The sequence below is a fragment of the Tenrec ecaudatus genome, chromosome 8 (genome assembly GCF_050624435.1).
Source record: "Tenrec ecaudatus isolate mTenEca1 chromosome 8, mTenEca1.hap1, whole genome shotgun sequence".
Taxonomy (NCBI): domain Eukaryota; kingdom Metazoa; phylum Chordata; class Mammalia; order Afrosoricida; family Tenrecidae; genus Tenrec; species Tenrec ecaudatus.
The window spans coordinates 151,262,605-151,286,149 of NC_134537.1; the positions used below are offsets into that span (position 1 = coordinate 151,262,605).

The 23,545-nt window shown below is 39.5% G+C and overlaps 1 protein-coding gene across 3 annotated transcripts in view; it reads left to right on the plus strand.

Moving 5' to 3' along the window:
* WDR35 (WD repeat domain 35) overlaps positions 1-23,545 on the plus strand; it is a 68,477-nt gene that overhangs the window by 39,357 nt on the left and 5,575 nt on the right. For all 3 annotated transcript variants that reach the window (XM_075557071.1, XM_075557072.1, XM_075557073.1), the window contains 12 exons: positions 245-298; positions 2,130-2,239; positions 2,874-3,084; positions 8,055-8,135; positions 9,457-9,593; positions 9,910-10,113; positions 11,576-11,722; positions 12,348-12,480; positions 13,298-13,408; positions 14,370-14,534; positions 15,416-15,556; positions 17,703-17,859. In XM_075557071.1, coding sequence (XP_075413186.1) covers positions 245-298; positions 2,130-2,239; positions 2,874-3,084; positions 8,055-8,135; positions 9,457-9,593; positions 9,910-10,113; positions 11,576-11,722; positions 12,348-12,480; positions 13,298-13,408; positions 14,370-14,534; positions 15,416-15,556; positions 17,703-17,859 — 1,651 coding nt within the window. The remainder of the gene's footprint in view (positions 1-244; positions 299-2,129; positions 2,240-2,873; positions 3,085-8,054; positions 8,136-9,456; positions 9,594-9,909; positions 10,114-11,575; positions 11,723-12,347; positions 12,481-13,297; positions 13,409-14,369; positions 14,535-15,415; positions 15,557-17,702; positions 17,860-23,545) is intronic.

The following is a 23,545-nucleotide window of genomic DNA, read 5'->3' on the forward strand; positions in this document are numbered from 1 at the left end:
AACAATGTTTGAGTGACTCTGCTTTTTAGTATACTGTATTGCTATTTGGCGCTCCAGTAAACTTTTAAGTAATCCCTTACGGCAAAGATTTCTTAACTTATATCTCCAGCACTCAGTTCAGTGTCTGGAACACAGGAAGAAGCCAGTATACTGTTTAAGAATTATTAGCAAATAGTCACTGCCTACTATAGGAATGGTCAGTCAATAAATACTTGGAGAATAACAATTGATTACTTTATTTTAGGGAACAAGGGATCCAATTTGTGCCATAACTGCGTCTGATAAGACACTGATTGTGGTAAGCTGGGAAAATATTTTATGAATAAAAATTGTTTAAATTACAAAAATAGGGTCAAGCAATGTGCTTCGAATTTGAATATCATCTTGTTAGCACCCTAGCTTTTCCTGTCTAATGTAAGAAATAAGAAAAGTGTGAAGTATGTTACAAACTGTTTATCATTTATAAAAAATAGCTGTTTATTAAAACAATAGGCTGGTGCCAGCTGAGAAAACAGGTACAGAGACTGTGTCGTCAGGGTGAGCGAGCTCCACGAAGGATGGGAGGATGTGGGAGGAGGACGGGTGATGGTAGAAGGTCTTAGTGTCTTCCTCGAGCTGGATGGTCTCTTACTGTGCGTTGGAGACAGTATTTTCAGCCAGTGTCATAAGACTTAGAATGAAGAGCTGGTGTTTTTGCCAGCCAGAAAAATATAAAAGCCCATGGCAGATTTTGTGCTGAATTTTTCAAAGAGAATCAATGTTATAGTGTTATTTCTTGAGCTCTGGCATTTGAAAATATTAGTTTTAGAAAAAGGTATTTATTTTGATACAGTAATGCTGGTAGAGTTATGAATTTGAATTTTATAAACAGAACCTTAATAGCATATAATCCCAGTTCTGGTTACGTTCCTTTTGCTATGAGTTAATTTTAGTGGAGAAAAAAAATAACTTAAGAGCTTATAATTTCTTTTTCATCATTAAATGATTTAGGTATTTTAAGTAATATATTTCACAGTCAGGTCTATGAAATCTTCTGTTTTCTTTTTTTGATTCTTCAATGTGTGCCAAGATTTTTTCCCGAGGTTGTGCTTTTGGATTCAGTCACAGAAGTTGAATTTTCTAAATGATAGAGACTATATATAATCAACCTAAGGGAGAAACTGTCTTCTGTATTTTAATGTGCTTCCCACTGTTCACATGTAAACAGGTTTTAGAACTGCTGTTGTTTTCAAATGTTTTAAAATATAGTGCCCTTTTCTCCCTCACCAAAATCTTTAGTACCCTAATGTATTTAATCTTACAAATACATATTTAAATGTGTTTTCATATATTGTTTTTTTCTTATACATTAAAAAAATATGTGCATTCAACCTCACTCCCTCCTCACATTGCTGAAAGCACCTCTTGAAAGCAAAGCTGCTCTGCAGAGACTAGCTCTGGGAAGCCTGCCCTCGCCCTGTGGCAGGGACCTGGAAGGACAAAAGAATCCGAAAACCATCTCTCTGTTTCCTGTTGTACTGAGTGTTGATCGGCCAGCCTTACGGGTTTGTAAGGTTGTATAGAAAGTTACTTTATACAACTGTGATTTTGAAAGGTTCTGTAGAAAGTTATTTTGTTTTTTTTTAAACCGTTTATGCTAATAGTCACTGTACCCCTACTTTTGTCTCATGTTCCTTTGACAAACTCTTACAGACACCTCGCTGGAGATCCCCAGCAGCAGTTACTTCGTTCTGTGATATTATATGGACTTTTCATCTCTGTAAAATACAACATATGTCTGAATTCAGTTCGCTGAGTGCTTTCAGTTTTAGTTTTTAATGTGCTCCGAATAATAACCTAGACCAAAAAGAAAAATCCCAAAGCAGAAACTTAAGAGATTTCTTCCCGAGATGGAAGAATTTATAAAGTATGAAATAGCGAGGTCTCTGCCTGTTTTCTTGAACATTTCATAAAAAATTGGACTACCCTCAATAACTTTATTGAAAAGATTTTAATTAGGAGAGAAAAGTCAACTGCTCACTAATCTGATTCCCTAGGAGAATTGTCATGATGCCGTCCGTCACTTTGGCCTGTAGTTATGGTTAGCCCCGTGGCAAGTAGGCGGTCGTGACCGAATCTCATCTCCGTAGGGCCGTGACTCGGGCACTCTTCAGAGGTACACGCTTCCCAATGTTGGCTTGATTCAGAAATATTCCCTGAATTGCCGAGCCTGCCAGTTGTCCTTGAACTGCAACTCTAGGTAAGCCTGGAATCGCTCTTCACACGCATGTTAGACTGAGAGCAGTGCTTCCCAACCTTCCTAACGCCGCTTCCGCACGTTGTGGTGAGCCCCCTCCATCAAATTATTTTCCTTGCTACTTCATCGCTGTAATTTTGCCACGTTTATGAATGGGGCGACCCCTGTGAAAGGGTCGTTCGAGTCCCAAAGGGGTCGCGACCCACAGGTTGAGAACTGCTGATTTAGAAGCTATCAGCTGAGATTGCTGGATTTATGTAATAAATGTTCAGACAGGTTTCTTTTGGTTTATTGTTGTTTTGTTCTGTGGTTGCCTTAAGTGTCTTTCTGTGACTGGACATATGGAAATACTAGTGTATTTCACTCTTCAAGTTTGAATATTGACACAATTTAAATTTGTGTTACAGTTGGTTAAAGCTTTGTATACAGCTTCCTTATAAGAGTAATCATGTATTTTGTTAAATTTATGTGAAAAAATCTATAAAGCCACATATTTATTATAAAGCCATTTCAGCGTTATACCCAGGCTTCTGATCAAGTGATTTAGAAGACAAGTGTTTCTAGATAATTGTTTATACTTATAATTGTGGATAGTAATTTTCCTTTTTTCCCTCGTGTTCCATGTCATTGTCTTTAGCCGCCTTGCCATCATAGACACCTCAGGAGTTCTAACTTTCTTTGACTTGGATGCACGAGTAACAGACAGTACGGGACTGCAAATAGTTGGCGAGTTGTTAAAACTGGAGCGAAAAGATGTCTGGGATATGAAGTGGGCCAAAGATAATCCTGATTTGTTTGCAATGATGGAGAAGACAAGAATGTATGTCTTCAGAAACTTGGATCCAGAGGTAAAAATAATAAAATGAGGGTAAATAATGCATAAATAATGAGCCAAATATCAAAATACAGACATTTTCCCCATATTTTTTCAAGGATTTTGTTGGTGTTGGCTGCACGAATTTCTGAAAGTAAAAACCTTTCTGTGGAATTTTATATTGTTTTTCTTAAGTGGGAATAATAGTTATCTTTTAAATATTCTCTACCTTCTAAGCACTTGCCTGTGTGATTTTTTGTTTGTTTGTTCTTTTAAGACAGAAGCATGGTCACATTATAGTCTCTGTGATTTTTCCATAACCCAGGTATCTAAAGAAATTTAATAGCCTTATTTACTAAAATTTCTTAAATCAATCTAGCAAAGAAAAAAATGCCGCTTTGAAAATTACCTTGTCCTTTCATTCCCCTTTGCCTACGTATCCACCTTATGCTGTGCTCCTCATGACCCGTGTCTATTTACATAGTTACCCCAAGAGACTGTTAGGAATATGCAAGTGTGGACCATGATTAATCTGCTCTCCTTTGTGTTTTATAACGGGTTAAATTGTGTCCCATGAAAGCATGCTCTCTACCTGATGGTTACAATCCCCTTTGGCAATGGGTTATCCTTGTTATGTTTCTAAAGCAGGATTAATATAGAATTTGCCTTGAGTTAATCTCTTTTGAAGTGAAAGTAACGAAGTGCAAGCCAACCAGGAGGGATGGGGGATAAAGGATGCTATGTCGCATGTGTTTCCCCACGGGGCTGAAGCTCACGCGGACAAGGAGCTTCCTCCAGCGCGGACACAGAGAATGGCCTGAGAGCCAGCACCCAGAATTTGGTCTTCTACCTAGTCTCTTGTGAGAGAATCAATTTCCGTTATTGAAACATTAGGTACTGAAGACAGAAGTCAAGAAGTCCCTTCCTCAATCATTTTTACAGTTGGATTTTGAAGTTGTTTTGTTTGTATATCTTAAAAATACTGGTGACTCACATCAACGGATATTGAGGTCTGGGTTTCCCTGTCAGTATGCTTCTGAACCAACTATTACTTTGTGTTTAGGAAATACAAAAATATTTCTGTGGTAGCCTCATCAAAGCATTATTGAAACAATATCTTTTAAACAACTTTTGGATTAAAAATGAATTTTGTATCTGGAACTTAACAGTGTTTCTGCTGTCCTCCTCTAGTGTAAACCAGGGATGTCAAACTGGCGGCCTGCAGGCCGCAGAGGCATTTTTTGTGGCCCATGACACTCTGAAATAAAAATGAAAATAGAAAATATTGTTATGAAGAAAATAGCGTTTCGGGGAGATCAAGGCAATACTGTACACACAGTTCCCTCGTTAACCTTTTAACTACTGAAGATGAGTAAGATCACAAAATCCAAGTTGCTCATTTTAATTGAGTTTGACACCCCTGGTGGAAATGAACAGAAATGAGATAGTAAATGCTGTATCTCATTAGTTTCTATTTGGACCAAATCTTCTTTCTTGTGAGGAAATTGCTTGTTCTAGCCCCTGACCTGCCAACATTCTCCTTTAGCTATTTATTTAGGGGAAAATCATTTTTATCTTTTAATGTCATAAATTATTGTCATGTTATTCCCATTTGAGCTGTATTAGAATTTGGGGGTTGGCAAACTTCCTGGTGTAAATTACTCTCAAAGCCTTTGTTAAAACTGTTAGGAATCTTAGGGATTCTTGTAATTCTTAGACTCTGAGTAATGGTTCCAATGAGCTGGATTAGACCAGTAAGCGCCCGCTGCCTTTCATGGCCAAGGGAAGTTGACCTTTGACAAAGAACAAGTGTGGAAGTCCGACAGGCATCTCAGGGTTATTTTGAGGACCTGAGAGGAGTCTTTCAGAATGTTACAGTTTGGGGCCCCGCTCATCCCCAGGCAGAGATGTGTAAGCCTGGAGAAGTGAGGATGTTTGTTGTACCTGGCTGCGCATAATGTCTGCCGCTTACCAAGTCAAACCAAGCACTTTGCCCGTGGGAAAGTGTTCTTTAAGTAGTTTTGAGAGAGCATGATGTTTTTTAATTTGAAGTTATTTTCTGGGCTGGCAAGAATTTCAATTTCTGTTAGAGCTAGGTGACTTTCTTACAACTTCACCACTGACTGGATTTCTTCCTAAGCCAGGCTGCACTGTCCCTTTCATTCTGTGTGTGGGTGGACACTAACCCCGTGTGGTCCCCGCTTGGCTAGTTGCTCTGCTGTGCATCCCTCTGGCTGCTCGATAACCCATCAGCCTCAAGAACTTAATAGGCCTGCAGTGCTGTAGAATAGAGTAGCTTCTCAAGAATAAGCTTTATATGACGTGTAAGAGCGATATATTCTTAACATTTGAGAATTATAAAGTGATGAATTATAAAGTGATGCATTTGCTAAAGAATCTCCCATAATCCTCTCAAGGGACTGATTCGGTTCTTCTCCTTTTGTGAGTCGAACGCTGTCTTCCTGCTCATTGGCACTATTGCTCATGCAGACAATCCCTCTATGGGCCCCGTTTCATTCACTCACTAGCTCTCATCTTTTGTGTATTTCCTTCTCCTTTCCAAGCCAGTGGCATGTGCATTTTTGATGCACCCTGAATACGTATCCTTACTCACTCATTAGTTATATCCATGGATCCCAACTTAATAAAAATGCCTTATGACTCATGTTCCCAAATAGACATTTTAAAAGGAGAAAAAGGATAAAATTTTAAAGGATGAAACAACTTTATTTTAATAAGATGTCATTCTAATTGTTATAATTACATATTAGCCCATGTCTGAAGCTCAGTGCACACTTTGTTTACAGTGAGGTTTGTTAAAATGTATAACTCCCATCTTTCAAATTGTTTATTTGATAATTTAGACTTTTTAAATGACTTCGCTAGATCTGATTAGATTGCCATTTTTTTACTTCGTAATGTGACTGATCCAAGAGTTTCTACAAGGAGTGAGTAAGGTGTTCTGTTTTTTTAGTTTGTTGTATGTTTGTCATTACCGTGGCCTTTAATTTACAAAATCTCTACGGGAAACTTTTTATGCTTTTGTTCATTTTTTGAGGGTTAGCTAAAAATAGATAATATAATTCCTAAATCTATTTAAATTAGGCTTATTCATACATCAATATGTATAAAAACCCAAAACCAAATTCACTGCTATTGAGTCAGTGCTGACTCATAGTGACCCCCCCGTGGGTTTCTGAGACTGTAAATATTTACTGGAGAAGAAAGCTCAGTCTTTCTCCCACAGAGCTTCTGGTGGTTTTGAACTGCTGATCATGCTCACAGCCCATCACAAAACCACTGCAGAGCTCCTGTGTCTATGTTTGTCTAAAGGAGGTGCCCCCATCCCATCTCCCTCAGGAGCCCTTATTCTGGTAGTTTTCTCTATAGGTTCATCAAGGAACGTTATTCTTAAATGTAGGCATATTAAAACTCAACCCCACTGCCATCTAATTGATTCAGTGACCCCATTTAGGGTTTCTGAGCAGATAGTCTCATCTGTCTCTTGCCGAGCAGCTGGGGGGTTTGAACTGATGACTTTGAGGTTCAACTTATGCAACAATGCCACCAGGGCACATTAGACATACTAAAACTCAGAAATGTGCTGCCATTGAGAGACTCCCAACTTGTAGTAACCCTAAATGACAGAGTAGAACTGCTTCTGTTGGTTTCCAAGGATGTCATTTGTTACAGAAGTGGAAAGCCTCATCTTTCTTCCTATGAGCGGTTGGTGGATTCACACTGACCTTGTGGTGAGCAGCCCAAGCATAACGAACACACTAAGTCACTGAGCTCCTGAACACACATGCAGCCCAATGCATAGCAAACACACTAAGTCACTGAGCTCCTGATCACACATGCAGCCCAATGCATAGCAAACACACTAAGTCACTGAGCTCCTGAACACACATGCAGCCCAATGCATAGCAAACACACTAAGTCACTGAGCTCCTGATCACACATGCAGCCCAATGCATAGCAAACACACTAAGTCACTGAGCTCCTGATCACACATGCAGCCCAGTGCATAGCAAACACACTAAGTCACTGAGCTCCAGAACCTATAGAGAGCTATAATTCAGTGTTCTCCTCTTATTTTGATCTTTCTTGATGTCTTCTTTTTATTACAATTTCTGTGGTTTTATCCTATTTCCAGGTGGGCTGACTTTGAGATGTATAGCTATATTATTTTCTTTAGTTTTAATAAGCACAAATGCAGATTATTTAAAAAAATTCTAGTATCATTTGTATTATCAAGCAATGTGATCACTTTTTTAATAGTATTCTTAGAGGTAGTAAGTACATTAAGAGCTTACTTATATTTACATATCTTTTTAGCAAGTTTTTAAGGCAGCTACTTTCAATTATAATATGCAAATACTCTATCTCTACAAATAAAGCTTTTATTATATAGAACAGTAAGATAAAAGACACGGCAGACTTACGTGTTAACATTGGCAAATAAAAGTTTCTTATTTAGGGAGTATATCACAAACAGAGTCTAATGTTACAGATGACAGATTTTGCAGTGTGATACAGGACTTCTTTGATGTATGTCTGTAGGAACAAATATCAATGTTTGTCAATAACAAAATAATTAAATAGTTAGATACTATAAATTAAAACTATTGGGCTATATAAGACATTTTGAGTTAATTGGGAAAATCTGGACTGGATATTTGATGCTATTAGAGAATTAAATGTGATAATATTCATGTAGTCGTATAAAAATCTATCAATTAGAGAATATATTATATATTTTATGTAAATGTAATGATGTATAATTTGCTTACTTTAAAAATACTTTAGCCTAAAATTAAGTTTATATAACAAAATTGAATAATTACTTAGGAGTAGACAAATGGGAGTTAATAATATTCTTGCTGCTTCTCTGCTTATTTGAAAATTTTGATTATAAAATTAAAATCATCATATGCTAAAGGAGGGAACGTTTTCCATATCATTATGTTATGTTAAATATAACATTTGTTTTTGTCTCAAAAGGAACCTATCCAGACTTCTGGATATATTTGTAACTTTGAGGATTTAGAAATTAAATCTGTTCTCTTGGATGAGATACTAAAGGTAATTAAAAATAATTAAATTTCTCTGACTGACTTGGTTGGGGATTGGTTCGGAGGTGCTGTGAGTCTGCCCGTCGATCTAGCTATATCTATTCAAAAGTCTGAAACGAGAGAGAATTTGGGGCAATTCTGGGACGTGAACAACACAGCTAGGCACTAAACAGCTGATCTATGGCATTTCACTTCCTCCTTGAGACCCTAGTCGGGAGCAGTCCTGATGACCATCTCCCAGTTTTCAGCTGAGGGATCGAAGGCTTAGCAAGGTCAGCTCACTTGCCAGTGTCCTCTCGTTAGCAGTGCTCCAAGGCATGAGCGGCCTCGGAGCCGTCTTGTCGCTTGAGCTGCTGTGTGTAATCTGCAGTGCTAGCACAACTGAGGCTGGGAATCAGGGCTCGGTCATGAAACACACATGTGCCCTAACAGAGTTGGAACTTCTCATGGCGTCAACCGGACATGACATGATTGGGCTCATCTTTTGGAAGGTGGTCCTGATTTCCTGGTAGGCACGGAGAGGAATGAGGAGTCAGTCACGCAACTCGGAAGTGATGGAGTTAGCATCTGAGCACAAGTGTGTGTGAAGCCAAATCGCAGGCTCTTCCCTTTGGGCCTCTGCTTTGCTGGAGTTCCCTGTAGACCTCATTTTCTGGTTACACTGGGTTGGTTGGGTGGTCAGAGGAGGTGGTATGGGTGACTCATTGTACCTTTCCAGATATTTTGGTATTTGAAAACTTTTGCTTTATACATAGGTGAATTATTATCTCTTACGGTGCACATTTTTCATTACTTAGAATGTATACAGCACCAATGAGTTATTTGTGTTCACTGTCTTTCTGTGACTATTAGCTAGTTGTTGTTTTTTCAAGATACTTAAAGTAGTGAGGAAAACTGGTGCCTCTTTTCTTTCCTTTCAACCATTTGCCTACTGCTGGCCGGAACTGGGAGCACATGCTCTCGCTCCCGGCAGCAGACGCTAGAGGAGTGAGGGAAATGACATTTGCGGGGCTGTTTTGACTCGCATGGGTTTGCACCAGCACTGCTGATAGAGAGAGCAGCTCTTGGGAAAAGGAACATGAACTGAAGGAAACACAGACGCGAAACTGAAAGGGGCTCCACACACCATTGCCCACAAGGCAGCCTGATTGCCACCGCAGGGCTTTACTGGCATTCCAGATAAGTCACAAAATTCAAATAAGGACATTTTGACCCTCTCTGCTTTTGATCACAATGTGGAGCGTTTTGTGTGTGTGTGTGTGTGTGTGTTTAAATTGTAAAATTCATGTTCTAAAAACAACTTATAAAATCCCCTTCTTTTCATCTTTTAGAATCCAGAACACCCAAATAAGGATTATATAATTAATTTTGAAATTCGGTCCCTGAGAGATAGTCGAGCATTGATTGAGAAGGTTGGAATTGAAGATGCCTCTCAATTCATCGAGGACAATCCACACCCCCGACTTTGGTACCTAAAAATCCAGACAACTACTAAGATGTCAGATGTATTCTTTTCAAGTCTCAGCTCTTCATCTGAGACTCCTGATTGAAATAATGCTGCATTTTTGTTCTGATTTTTAAAGTATAGGACTTCATGTTAGTTTTGGAAATATTTAACATAAGCACATTATTTGAAAAATGTTGAAAGATGGTAAAATAATCACTTCTTACCATGTTTTGCTAGGAAACAACAGAAAAATGTAAAATAGTTGAGTTCTAGAATTCAAGAATTGATTGCCAGTAATTTGCAGTAGGCTTTGTGTGTGTGGTTGTTTTTCATAAAGGCGCCTGCTGGCTGAAGCAGCTCTTCAGAAGCTGGACCTGCAGACTGCAGAGCAAGCATTTGTGCGCTGCAGAGACTATCAAGGGATTAAGTTTGTGAAGCGCCTGGGTAATCTGCAGAGTGAGGCGATGAAGCAGGCTGAAGTCACAGCCTACTTCGGCAGGTTTGAAGAGGCTGAAAGAATGTACCTTGATATGGATAGAAGGTAATTTATCAACTCCAGGCCTCCCCAGAGCATTTCCAGAATTTGAGGTGGTGGTTTTTTTTCTTCTTCTTCTTTTTCCTTTGTTTCTTCCTTCACAACTGGGTAATGTAAAATAAAGTAAATGTACTGTGTTACTTTGTTAAGAAAATAATTTTCTGTTTGCCACCAGGACTACAGAGAATAATTTTTTGTTTGAATCACAACGTAGATATTCTGTGACCCTGGTTAATTCGTGCTTTGTAATTTGCTTTGATTAATTATGCCTTGTAATTTGTGGGCATATGTAATTTCTTAGGTTGTATACATTTTATAGGAGATTTTCCTGTTAATAGGGAAAAAAGTAAGTGACACAATGGGACTGCAGATATTGGGTGACTTTTATACTTAATTACACAGTTCATTATTTGGGCTGCCTTTTAAAAATTAAGTCATATTTAATTTTCTGTTATGAAGGAGCATACGAGAAAAATGAAAGATATTCAGATATGGTTTGATTCTATTTCTTCTTTGACTTGTAGAAAATAATAGGGTTATCAGTATAGCTGTAAACTTTCCTATGTCTAATTTTTTATTAGTATTGTTTGTATTTATAGTTTATTCCTAACACAACCTTTAAGCCCTGAATAGACATATAAAACTATGTGAACTTATGCCCTATACTTTATTTTGAGATAAATAGCATTGTTAAGAAACTGGTTAAAAAAAGTGATTATTATTTAAATTGTTATTTGGTGGAAAAAATACAAGTGAGGGAAAAGTAAAAGGCAGAAAATTATTTCCTTTTTTCCATTTCAAGGCCTTTCTATTGCCTCTTTACCTGGTCATGCTAAGTTTTGGAGTCTTAAAATGCTAAATTTTAATCTGTAAACACCACTTTAAAGTTGTGGAAATATTTGGGGAGTAACCTCCCGTTCACTTACTTGTGTTGGGTCTTGGAACGGTGCCATGTGCCTGCTGCTGTTGCGGGTGCCATGGAGCTGGCTCTGGCTCCGAGTGGTCAGAGACCCAGCCCTGTGCGGCCTCCCAGTTCTTGCTGTGCTTGAACCCATTGTTGCAGCTACTGGGTGCATCCGTCTCGTCTCGGTGAAAGCCTTCCTTTTTTTTTTTCTTCCTGCCCATCTACTTTACCAAGCATGACGTCCTTCTCCAGCGACACGTCTCTCCTGAGAAAGGGTCCAAAGTACATGAGAAAATGTCTCACCATCCTTGCCTCTAAGGAGCATTCTGGCTGTACTTCTTCTGAGATGCATGTGTTTGTTCTTTTGGCAGTCCATGGTGCTTTTCGCATTCTGCACTGACACCATCATTCAAGTGCATCATTCTTTGGAGGGCTTCCTTACTCAGCATCCAACTAGCACATGCATATGAGGCGATTGACAATCGCATGGCTGGAGGCAGGTGCACATTAGGCTAGCACGCAGTAGGCACTTCATAAACATATGGTGAATTAATGCCTTTGTAGAGATCTTGCTATTGGACTCCGGCAGAAATTGGGAGATTGGTTTAGAGTCCTTCAACTCTTGAAAACCGGATCTGGTGCTGCAGACGACAGTCTCCTGGAGCAAGCCCACAATGCCATTGGGGACTACTTCGCTGATCGACAGAAGTGGTATGTGGTCCATCTGTATCACCACTTCTATTCCTGCCGCTCTGATGGTAGCTTCCTCAGCACTTCTAAATATTGTTAAGGAAATGAAGACTATCCTGGGTCCGAAAATCTAAATAGCTCTATTTTCACATTGGTGAACAAGTGATCCTTAAAGTTGTAGAATGAGTAATTTAAAAGTTGGGGCTTCCAGACTGACAGAACTGATGCTTAGCTGGATACGGCAGGCAGATTTGAACTGTTAGAGATCTTAATATTACAATTCTAAGACATTATATTACTTGCTGCCGAAAAAAAGTATTTTATATTTGTTTTATTATTATGGATTATTTTGAGCAATTATTAGTTTGCTTTAATTTTGATGATTATGGTCTTTTAATGTTATTTTTAGGGATTACTGCAAGTGTATATCTGATTAAATAAGATTTCTTATGAATATTGAAAGAACATTACAACTAAAATATGACAGAGTAGTTAGATGTGTTTCTGCTCATTGCATAAGCTAGAACTAAAGATGATGAATAGAGTAATAACTAAGAATGGTAATTCTAGTGAAGGAGCGTTTTTGGTGGAAGTGCTTATTTATAGAATATTCACTTTAGTTTTTAAATTTTTCTTCTTTCCATAGGTTGAATGCTGTACAATATTATGTTCAAGGCCGGAACCAAGAACGATTAGCTGAATGTTATTATATGTTGGAAGATTATGATGGATTAGAGAATCTTGCCACTTCACTTCCAGAAAACCATAAATTACTTCCAGTATGTATTATAAATTTTAGTTTTGGGAGTTTTTAGGTTATTTTATAAAGTTTTTATATGGTAGTCATATTTTAATTAATCTATAATTGTATGATGTCTTAGACATCGAATGATATGCTTTAATTGTTATAACAATATATTCATATTAGAGAATTCTTGAAAATGGAAGGGAAATTCCATCATATCTAACTACTGTAATAGTACAGTGTTGTATAGTCCCTCTGGTTGTGTAAAATTACTTTAAAAGTTACCCAAGTAAGAAAGATTTACAGATGGGCTGGTCTGTTGTCAGGGATTGCACTGGGTGTGAGTAGGGTGGGGTAGTAATATGGTATGGGGTTTGTGCTGGAGCCCGACAGAGCAGAGTAGGCCGTGATTACATTGAGAGAATAAAAGAGCACAGTACGTTCAGATCCACAGTGACACTCAGGGCAGGACCGGCTTTATACACAGCCACGCTTTAGGGAGGAGCCTGGTGCTGCCGTGGTTACAGGTTCAGTGTCAAGGGCTGCTGTGAGTCAGAGCCCGCTCATGGCAGTGATTTTGCTTGAGTTGTTGATGCTGCCCCTACGTTTCTTTGGAAGACAAATCAGTGTCTCTCCGAGTATGTGCGAGGAGTCGTGAGGGAGGTGCTCCCAGTTAGTTTGGCTGCTCCCTGACCCGGTGTTGGTGGGGAAGGCCTGGTGGTCTCTGTGTCACCTGGGGCTGCTGTGAACAGAAACGTAAATGGGCTGTTGTGAAAGCCCACCTAAAGCTTTGCCAAATTAGGAGGCGATTTCCTTGGTTTATGAAATCTGATCATATTTTGTGCCTACAGGAAATAGCACAAATGTTTTTGAGAGTTGGAATGTGTGAACAAGCTGTCGCAGCATTTTTGAAATGTAATCAACCAAAGGCAGCAGTAGATACCTGTGTACATCTGAACCAAGTAAGTAACTGAAACGTTCCGAGCAGCTTATTCTCTTACCACCTTGAAGTCAGAGCAAGATGTTAGTCACCACCGTCATCCTTTAAAGATGGTGGCCGCTGTAGGAGTTTGGGAGATCCAGGTAAATCTTATGACGGACTTCACTCAGTCTCCCCTGTCTTAGTTGGATACTGCGGAAGAGTTGGAGTTTGCGCCTCCCTCTTCCGTGTGGCCATGAGGGGTGACCCACTCATAACTGAGTCAATACAGGAGCATGAACAAGCCCTTTGCCTTTAGACTGGTTAAGTTTTCGTCTGGAAGTAATTTCATCATTTTCTGCATCTTGTTAGAGTTGGATTTTGCTTTCAGAGAAGGACCAGTTAATGGTTGTTTTCAACGGAAAGAATTAGGTTACTTTATCAATATTTATTTTGGAAAATTTATTTTCTTTCTCTTTTTAGAAAACATACTTGATACTTTTAAGAGCTGAAATTTAACTAAAACCCAAGTACAAAATTCTGGTGGAAATTACTGATACTCATTATAACTCTCAAGTTGCAATGTATTTTTAAAAGCATTTTATAAAGATCCATTTAATTTATACAAATAATTCTGAAGTGTTAAATCAGGTCATTTTCTTAATTGATATGCATATTTACCTTCTCTAGACAAGTCTTTTTTTCTGTAAACAAGTCTTATCTTTGTTCTTGTACATAATTTATACAAAATTAAAGTGGTAAGATGTAATTAAAAATTTAGACATTTTCCTTTTCAATTATTTCTTAAATCAAAGACATTTAGCCATTTTGATATGTCTAGCTCATAATTTTGCTGATTTTAATATTGTTTTAAAATGCATGCTTTTAATTTGAAATGGTGCTGATTATTATCATGCATTTAAAGCGTTACTGTGTGAGTTGGAGGGGCTGTGTGGCTGGAAATAGGTGAGTAACTGCTCTGTGCCCCCCCCCCCGGCCCCCAGTGGAACAAAGCTGTTGAGCTGGCTACCAATCATAGTATGAAGGAAATTGGATCCCTGCTCGCTAGGTATGCTTCTCACCTCTTGGAAAAGAATAAAACCCTAGATGCCGTAGAACTCTACCGGAAAGCCAGTTACTTTTTTGATGCAGCTAAACTGATGTTTAAGGTAATTAATCATTTTGGTGGGTATTTGGTTTGTTAAGTTACAAGTGTTTTCTTCTATCCCGAGGAACACGGTTTCCATTTTCCTTGTGAACAAATATTTATGGCAGCAAAACTACCCTGGTTTCATTATTGCAATGCTTTGCGTTTCCTTAGTATTATGACCTTTTTCCAACAAGGTTATTTATTAGTACCAGCACCTTGCTGACACTTGCCCAATTGTGTATTTACTGGGTGCTAACGCTAACACGGAATTCTAGAATCTTCAGGAAACACGAAGGACAAATTCCCTTCACTGATAATTTTAGCCCTGCTGGTATTCAAAATAATTTTGAAGTCTTTTGAATGTAAAAGTTAAAAAGGACTACACTTTTCCTAATTTATATTTGGAGAGAACATGCACATTTATCGTAAAAATATTTGCAAATTTTATATTCTATTTTCCTTTTGATTTAATAAAAAGGGAAAAATTTGCTTGAAAACGCTTAAATACATTGAAATTTCTGAATAAGCACCATGTTGACACCATTATATCTGAATGTGTGTGACATTATTCTTCATTCCTCTATGGTATGAAAACATTATCCCTCCACGAAAGCTTTCTGCATCCAGTTAGGTTATCTCACAGTACGTCATATACTAGGATGCTAGTGTGAGTCCTAGTCCCACGGGGTAAGTAAGGAGAGAATTAAGTACTAGTAAATACTAAGAAAAAAACCCCATTTTTAAATATAACTGCGCTATTATACCCTATTATGTATCTTCCTTCATCAGAGAATCAGATTATAGTGATTTAAAAAATACGTAGTTAATTTGGGAAATGAATATCTTCATTCAAATAGATCATATTAACACATCTTGCTCAAATTTGAAAATGTGCTAAAGATTGCAGATGAAGAAGCAAAGAAACGGACGAAACCCTTGCGCGTGAAAAAGCTGTACGTGCTGTCCGCCTTGCTCATAGAGCAGCACCACGAGCAGATGAAGAGTGCCCAGCGGGGGAGAGCCAAAGGAGGGAGTTCACAGGTAAAGTGCAGCTTCGGGGACTGTGAAAAGCCCCGAGTCGTTGGAAACATTAAAAACAAAATTAGGGCGTAGAATGCCTGGGGGGGGGGGGTTCACCAAGTGAATTGTAGCTCAAAGAAAGTAACCAGAGTTGAAAGAAGGGCGAACATGATAGTGGGATAGGAGGAAGTACAAAGAAATAGAGGAAAGAGCTAGGAGGCAAACGACATTTATAGAGGCATTCACAAATATAAATATATAACTATATTAATAGGGATATAGGTCTATGTACATATATTTACATGTTAAGTATTCAGGTAGCAAAAGGACATTGGGCCTCTATTCAACTACTCCCTCAACACAAGAATACTTTGTTCTAATAACCTGGTATTCTGTGATGCTTAACCTTCCTGATACGATCACTGAAGTCAAAATGGGTGTATAAGCAAATGTGAAAAGAGCTGATTGTGCCCAGCTATTAAAAGATAGAGCGTCTGCGGTCTTAAAGGGTTGAAGTTAAACCAAGTGGCCATCTAGCAGAAAAGCAACAAAGCCCACATGGAAAAAGCACACCAGCCTGTGTAATCATGAGGTGTCTACAGGCATCAGAAGACCCCAAACAAACAAATATATTGATGCAAATCATGGGGTATGGAGACGAGACCCGAAGCCTATCTGTAGACAATTGGACATTCCCTCACAGAAGGGTCACAGGGAAGGAAGGAGTCAGCCAGGGTGCAGTACAGCACTGGAGCACACAACATTCCTCTGGTTCTTTAATACTTCCTACCCCACGCCACCCCTGCACTATCATGACCCCAGTTCCACCTTACAAATCCAGCTAGACTGGAGCATGTGCACTGGTACAGATAAGAGTTCGTGATACATGGAATTCAAGACAGATAAACCCCTCAGGAACAGTAATGGGAGTAGCGATACCATGAGGGTAGGGGGAAGGGAGGGAGAGAAGGAGGAGAAATGAGGAACTGTCTATAATGATCAATGTATAACCCACCTCCCAGGGAGATAAACAATAGAAACATGGGCGAAGGGAGACAGTGGACAGTGTAAGATATGACAGTAATAATAATTTATAATTTATGAGGGGTCCATGGGATGGTGGGCAAGGGAGGGAAAAAGAGGACCTAATGCCAAGGTCTCAAGCAGAAAGAATATGTCTTGAAAATGATGATGGCAACATTCGTACAAATGAGTTTGATAAAATTGATGTGTGGATTGTTAAAAGACTGTAAGAGTCCCCAATAAAATGATTTCTTAATAAAAAATTACTATGAAGCTTCTCTTTCTAGACAAGTAATTTGTGTATTTCCATTTATTGTCTTAAACAATGTTAGGAGAATCAATAGAATTAATCTTCAAACTGAAATTTCTACTTAGAAATATTCAAAACTGTTTCTTTTATAAGTCTAGTCAATTGTCCTTGTTTAAATTTATTTTTGCTAAAAATCTTTTTCACTCACTTGGTCAAAAATTCCTTCCTACTCAGTGAGTTTTAAATACTCTCCAAGAATACATATGCTATTTTAATGTGTGCCCTAGGCTAATCCTTAATTAAAATTTGATCATAAAATTTGGGCCTGCAGCACAGTGGGTTAAGGTTAAGCCTTGGAGCTGCTAAGTGCCTGGTCAGGTGTTTCAAACGAGGCTGTCTGCTCCCATGAAGATGTACTGTCTTGGAAACCTGCCGAACATTTCTGTCCTATAGTTTTGCTGTGGGTCAGCATCATCAGTACGTTTTGTTTGGTTGTAATTCAAAAAAGGAAAAAACCAAACTCCTAGGCATTGAGGCAATGTCGACTCATCGCAACCCTGTAGAACCCAGGCTAGCACTGCCCTGAGAGCCCCGAGATTGTAGCTGCTCGTGGAAGGAGCAAGTCCCGTCTTTCTCCTGCAGAGTGGCTGACCCCACAGATCGGAGCCCAACACATCATTTCTGCACCACCAGGCCTCATCGGATTTGATCGTTCTAATTTAACAAAAGGTGAATTATAATGGAAAAATTAACCTTCTCAACATTTTAATTGCTCCTATAGCTATTTTAGGGTATAAAAATTCAGACATTGTCCTGACTATTATGCTTGTTATGTGGGAGCAGTAATGTGCATGTGTTCGTGCTGACAGAGCGCGTGCGTGGCTTTACTTTCAGGTTACTTCTGCTTTGGCCGGTTTGCTGGAAGAGGATGTTCTGTCTACATCCAATCATTTCACAGACAACGCTTGGAGAGGGGCTGAGGCGTACCACTTCTTTGTCCTTGCACAGAGGCAGCTCTATGAGGGATATGTGGACAATGCCCTGAGGACAGGTGGGGATAATAGATCATGCTTGCAGGCAGTACGCCTGAGAAATTATCAATTGAATGTGAAGGACAACCTCACTTTGCCTTGAAATTAATTTCAATACTTTTATATGGATTTACTTTCATAAATTTGAGATTATACTATATATGAGGGGCTTTGAAACATTCCTGGAAAAAATGCTATTTTCTTTTAATTCCATAAAATTCTGAAGGCCCTTAATTCCATTAAAAATATTAATTAAAAAAATTCTATTTCCACAAACTTTTTGAAGCCCTCTTGAATAACTTGCTGTGTTCATTTTCCCTCTTTGAAGTTATTATTTCTTTATGCTTAGAAAGCAGTACATGAGAATAGTGAGCACTTGAGATAGCAAAAGGAATACCGATTCCACGATTGCAGCCATTGGAAGCTAAACACTTTGGGTAACTCAGTGCATAGCTCTTGAATGTATATGCACACATAAATACACACATGTGTACACATTAGGTTGTCTTTTTAAATCACTAGTTACAGTACACATTCTTGTATATACATCAAGAAAACTAATGGCATGTTGTAAGATATTCCCATATTAGTAGATTCCTTTTTATGACTTTTAACTTTTTTTAAAAAACAAATGATAGTTATTAAACAATTTTCAGCAGAATAGAAAAATGGAAAGAAACAAGTAAAATCTAATCACTCAGAGGTCATAATTCCAGTTAAAATCCGGGTGGAATTCCTCACAGCTACCTGTACAATGCCTATGTAATTGTATAAAGTTAACTGGAAACAGAACCGTGCAGTGCCTGCTGCGGAGCAGCTTGCTTTGGTCTTCCCCGCGACAGTATGCTGCGGCTCTCTCAGCACCTCAGCAAACAGAGTTCTGCATCATCAAAATAAAAGCGCTCTATTGGCATATACTTCACATGCGATACAATTTAATTAATCAGTCACATTAAGAAGAGTTGCTCAATCATCACCACAGTCAATCTCAGAACATTCCCTTCTCCTCCTCATTGCTGTTGGCTCCCTTTCTCTCCTACCTCACCGTATTGACCCAGTTACTGCTTCTATAGAGTTACCTGTCCTAGATTTCATACGCAGAAAATAAGACAAAACTGAAACAGGAAGCAAATAACGCCAAACCACAACACTAACAGCAATGACTAGACAAAACAGAGAAGAACCTCAATCAAAAAGAATCCAGAAAATAGTAAAAACGGAAATGACTTTAAATGGGGCAAAAGGGAGATCAAATGATAAGGTGTTGCATTTTGACCTAACTGCGTCTGCCGTCGTCAGCTTTACAAAGCTCGCTCTGTGATAGCAACACACAGGCCCGTCCCATCCCTTTTCTGTTGCTCACAGGGGTCCTTGTAGGCCTGCAATGAATTTGGGCTTCCAGTGTCATTCAGAGCCTGCCACAAACCAGGTGTTCACAATTTAAGCTCAGCTACCATTCCTGCCTTCAGATTGAAATTTTTAAAATTTACAGTCCTTGTGTCACACAGGGTGATGTGCTTCTGCCAGAGGAACTTAGTTGATGCCTCACTTAGATGGTTGCTTGTTTGAAGACAAGACTTTGAGACCCCAGGTGCTAATCTTTCTGATAGCCAGACGGTCTCTGGTGTCTTCACTTTTGCTGTAGCCCCCATGATCCTCAGTGATGTCTACATGAGGGCAAGTATTGAGTAGGGCTTTGTTGTAAGAACTAATTGTTTCTAGATTGGGGCTAGAAATAAGTGCAAGTCCCGAATCCATGCATGTATCTTATGGTTCATATTTGCTGGAATCTATAGGCCTGCCTGTTTTTGTTGGGGATGGGGAATGCTTCAGAAGGTTGGGTCACACAAAAGGGGATACTGGACGAGAAAGTGTAAGAGGACTAGACAAAAATAATAAAAATATTAGAATATAAGTATAAGAACTGAAGAAAATGTACAAATTACCACCTCTTTATGGGTGGGGCTTCCTGTTCCATTGACAGTGCTATGTGTGTATGTGTGTGCTGAGTGGGGAAGTGTGGCACGTGGCGGAGGGTACTAGAGAGCAAAGCAGGAGAGGAGGAGGGGAACCAAAACAGGAGAGAAGGACAGTGTGGGTACTGAGGATTTCTGCACCAAGCTGCCCACGCAGGCTGCAATCCAAGGAAGGTACGCACCCACAGGCCAGTGAGGTAAGAGGTTTGACTGGCTGGGTTTCCTTAAGGGCAAGGAGGAGTGGGGCTCACAGAGGAGGCTTGTGCCTCTGGTCAGTGGTGAAGGGGAATCTTGTCAGCTGGCGTTGCTGCTCTCCACTTTTAAGAAACTTGGGTCTGCTTAGTGTTTAAGTGATTTTCCCATTTCTGGGAAGAGCAGGATATCGTTCTAGTGGAACCTCTGATAATTGCTGAGGAAATGCGCCTGTGTTTATTATCTATCACATTGCCCTCTCTCCCCTTGTCGCCATTGTACAGGTCACGTACTGTCCCATAGTACTTATGTACTATAATCCATAGGTTTTATTTATATGTAGCAGCAGCATCTTAAAGAGCATTAGAGCAGAACAAAATTTACCATCATTTTTAAGTATAGCTATAGATTAGCGGCATTAATTGCATTGTCAGGGTTGTGTATCCTTCAGCATTGCTACTTCTAAAACTTTTTTATTCCCTTAAACAGAAATTAAGGATCTCTTATGCACGAAATCCTTACTCTCTCCTCCCCGATCCATTGGTTACCTCTAACATACTTTCTGATTCTATGAATTTGCCTATCTAGATATTTCATCTAAGTGGAATCTTAACTGATGGTCTTAACATTGTTGATTCTTTAGGGTCTGGTTTTTTACACTTAGCATCACATTTTCAAGGTCCAGCAGTGTTATAGCATGTAGCAAAATGTCATTGTTTTTTTACAAACAGTTATCTCTAGGTGTGTGTAGTGTGTGTATATGAGTGTGTATGGGTACACACACACACACACACACAGTTAGGTGGCTTGGAGTTGATGCTGACCCACAGTGGGCCCGTGCACAGCACGAGGAAACATTGCCAGGTCCTATGCGGCCTCACAGTGTCCCTCTGTTGCAGCCACTGTGCCAGTCTGTCTCCTTGAGGGCCCTTTTCTCTTTCACTGCCCCTTTCTGCACCAAGGATGCCCTTTTCCAGGGACTGGTCTCTCTGGCAACATGTTCCAAGTGTGTGAGACACAGTCTTGCCATGCTTGCCTCTAAGGAGCATTCTGGTTGTACTTCTTCTGAGACAGAGCTGTCTGTTCTTTGGCTCCATGGTACTTTCAGTATTCGTCAGCACCACTGTATTCAATGCCTTCATTTTCCCGTCTTTCTTATTCAGTGTCCAACTTTCACACGAATATGAAGTGATTAAAAGTACAATAGCTTGGGTCAGGCATACCTTAGTCTTCAAAGTGGCATCCTAGCTTTCAGCATTTAAAGAGGTCTTGTGCGGCAGATCTACCTAATGCAATGTGCTGTTTGATCTCTGGACTGCTGCTTCCGCGAGCATCGGTTGCAGATCCAAGCAAGATGACCTCCTTGACAATTCCCACGTTTCCTCCATTTGTCATGATGTTAGCCCCTTTTCTCCCTGCCATACCAGTTAATTATTGGATTTTGGTTTTCTTTACATTGAGTTGAAATCCTCACTGAGGGCTGCAATCCTTGCTCTTCATCAGTGAGTGCTTTAAGTCCTCTTTTTTTAGCAAGCAAGGCTGTGTCATCTGCACATTCCAGGTTGTTAATAAACCTTCCTCCAATCCCCATGTCCCATTCTTCTTTAGATAAGCCATCTTTTCTGATGATTTGCTCAGCATATAGATTGAGTAAGTTTGTTGAGAGGATACAATCCTGTCACACACCTTTCCTGATTCTTTTTTTCCTGATTTTAAACCAAACAACATTCTCCTATTGTTGACCCATGTACAAGTTCCACATGAGCACATGAAGTGTTCTGAAATTCTAGTTCTTCTTAAGACAATCTGTAGTTTTTTATGATCCACATAATTGAATTCCTTGGCATAGTCAATAAAACACAAGTAAGCACCTGCTTTCAGCCAAGATCCATCTGACATCAGCACTGACTCCCTCTGTTTCAGGTCCTCTTCTGAGTCTGGTCGGACCTCTGGCAGCTCCCTGTCAATGTGCTGCTTCAACTGTTGTTGGGCGATCTTCAGCAACATTTTACTTTTATGTGATGTCAATGAAATTGTTCTGTAATTTGAGCATCTGGTTGTATCACCTTTCTTTGGAATGGGTACACATAGGAATCACTTCCAGGCGGTAAGCCAAGTAGCTGTCTTCCAATATATTCTGCATAGATGAGTAAGTGCTTCCAGTGCTTCATCAACTTGTTAAAAAATTTCACTTCGTATTCCATCCATTCATGGAGCCTTGTTGTGGGGCAAGGCTTTCAGTGCAGCTTGGCATTCTTCCTTCTGAACCATTGATTCCTGCTCCTGTGCTATCCCCTGGTTGAATGTCAACTAATTCTCGGTGGCGCAGTGACTGTGGGTTCTACCCTCTTCCTTTGCTGCTTCCTGCATCATTCAATATTTTGCCCATAGAATTTTTCAGTATTGCAACTCCAGGCTTACATTTTTTTTTCTTGAGTTCTTTCAGTTTAAGATATGTTGAGCATGTCTTTTGGTTTTCCAACTCTAGGCATTTGCATATGTCATTGTAATAATATATATGCATATATGTACACACACAAACACATATGTACATACACACTTTCTACATTTTCTTTATTAACTTATCTTCTGATGGACATTTGGATTGTTTTCACCTTTTGGCTTGTGACCGTGCTGCACTGAATATCCATGGCAAATAGATGCCTGCCGTCCTGCTTTCAGTGCTTTGGGTATGTGCCTAGGATTGAAGTTGCTGGGTCATTTGGTAATTCTCTGTGTGACTTTTTGTGGAGCTGTCACACTTTCCCACAGTGGCTGTGCCGTTTCACAGCTCTACTACCAACGCACAAAGGCTCTTTTACCAATCTTTATCAATACTTATTATTTTCTGAGTGTGTGCGTGTGTGTAGTTTTTGTTACTGGCTTATCAGAATGGGTGGCAGTGGTACCTCATTGTGGTTTTGATTTGCATTTCCCTGAGACTAACATCTTTGCCTACTTTCATGAGCTGTTTAGCCCATTCATCGTATCAGGATCCTGATGTCCTTTAAGTTAATAGTGCCCTGGAGTTTGGCTACATTAACCCCAAACTAGCATAACTATGAAAACTAACGTTATAAATCAAAACCTGCAAGTGACTAAGTCATCAGCATTCCTTCAGATGGACCATGAGCATGCTGCAAGCATTGCTAAGACTCCCCCCACCCCCAAAGGGTCAAGGTGATAGGGCTACAACGCAATTACCAATCTGCAACTCATTCCCCCAAAACTACACCCATTGCCATGGAGTCAATATCTGCTCATAACAACATAGCCGAGTGTATTGTGAGGTTGTAGTATAATGAAACAACCCACAACTCACGGCCAGGGAGGAAATGCTGACTCCTAGTGACCCCCTGGGGGTTTCTGATTGTGTAACTGTTTACTGGAGTAGAAAGCCCAGTCTCTCTCCCGAGGAGAAGCTGATGGTTTAGAACTGCAGACCATGGAGACTGCAGTCCAAAACATAACCACTACACACCACCAGGGCTCTCAAGTAATAGCATATTTAAAAAACATTGAAAAATATCTTTTGGTT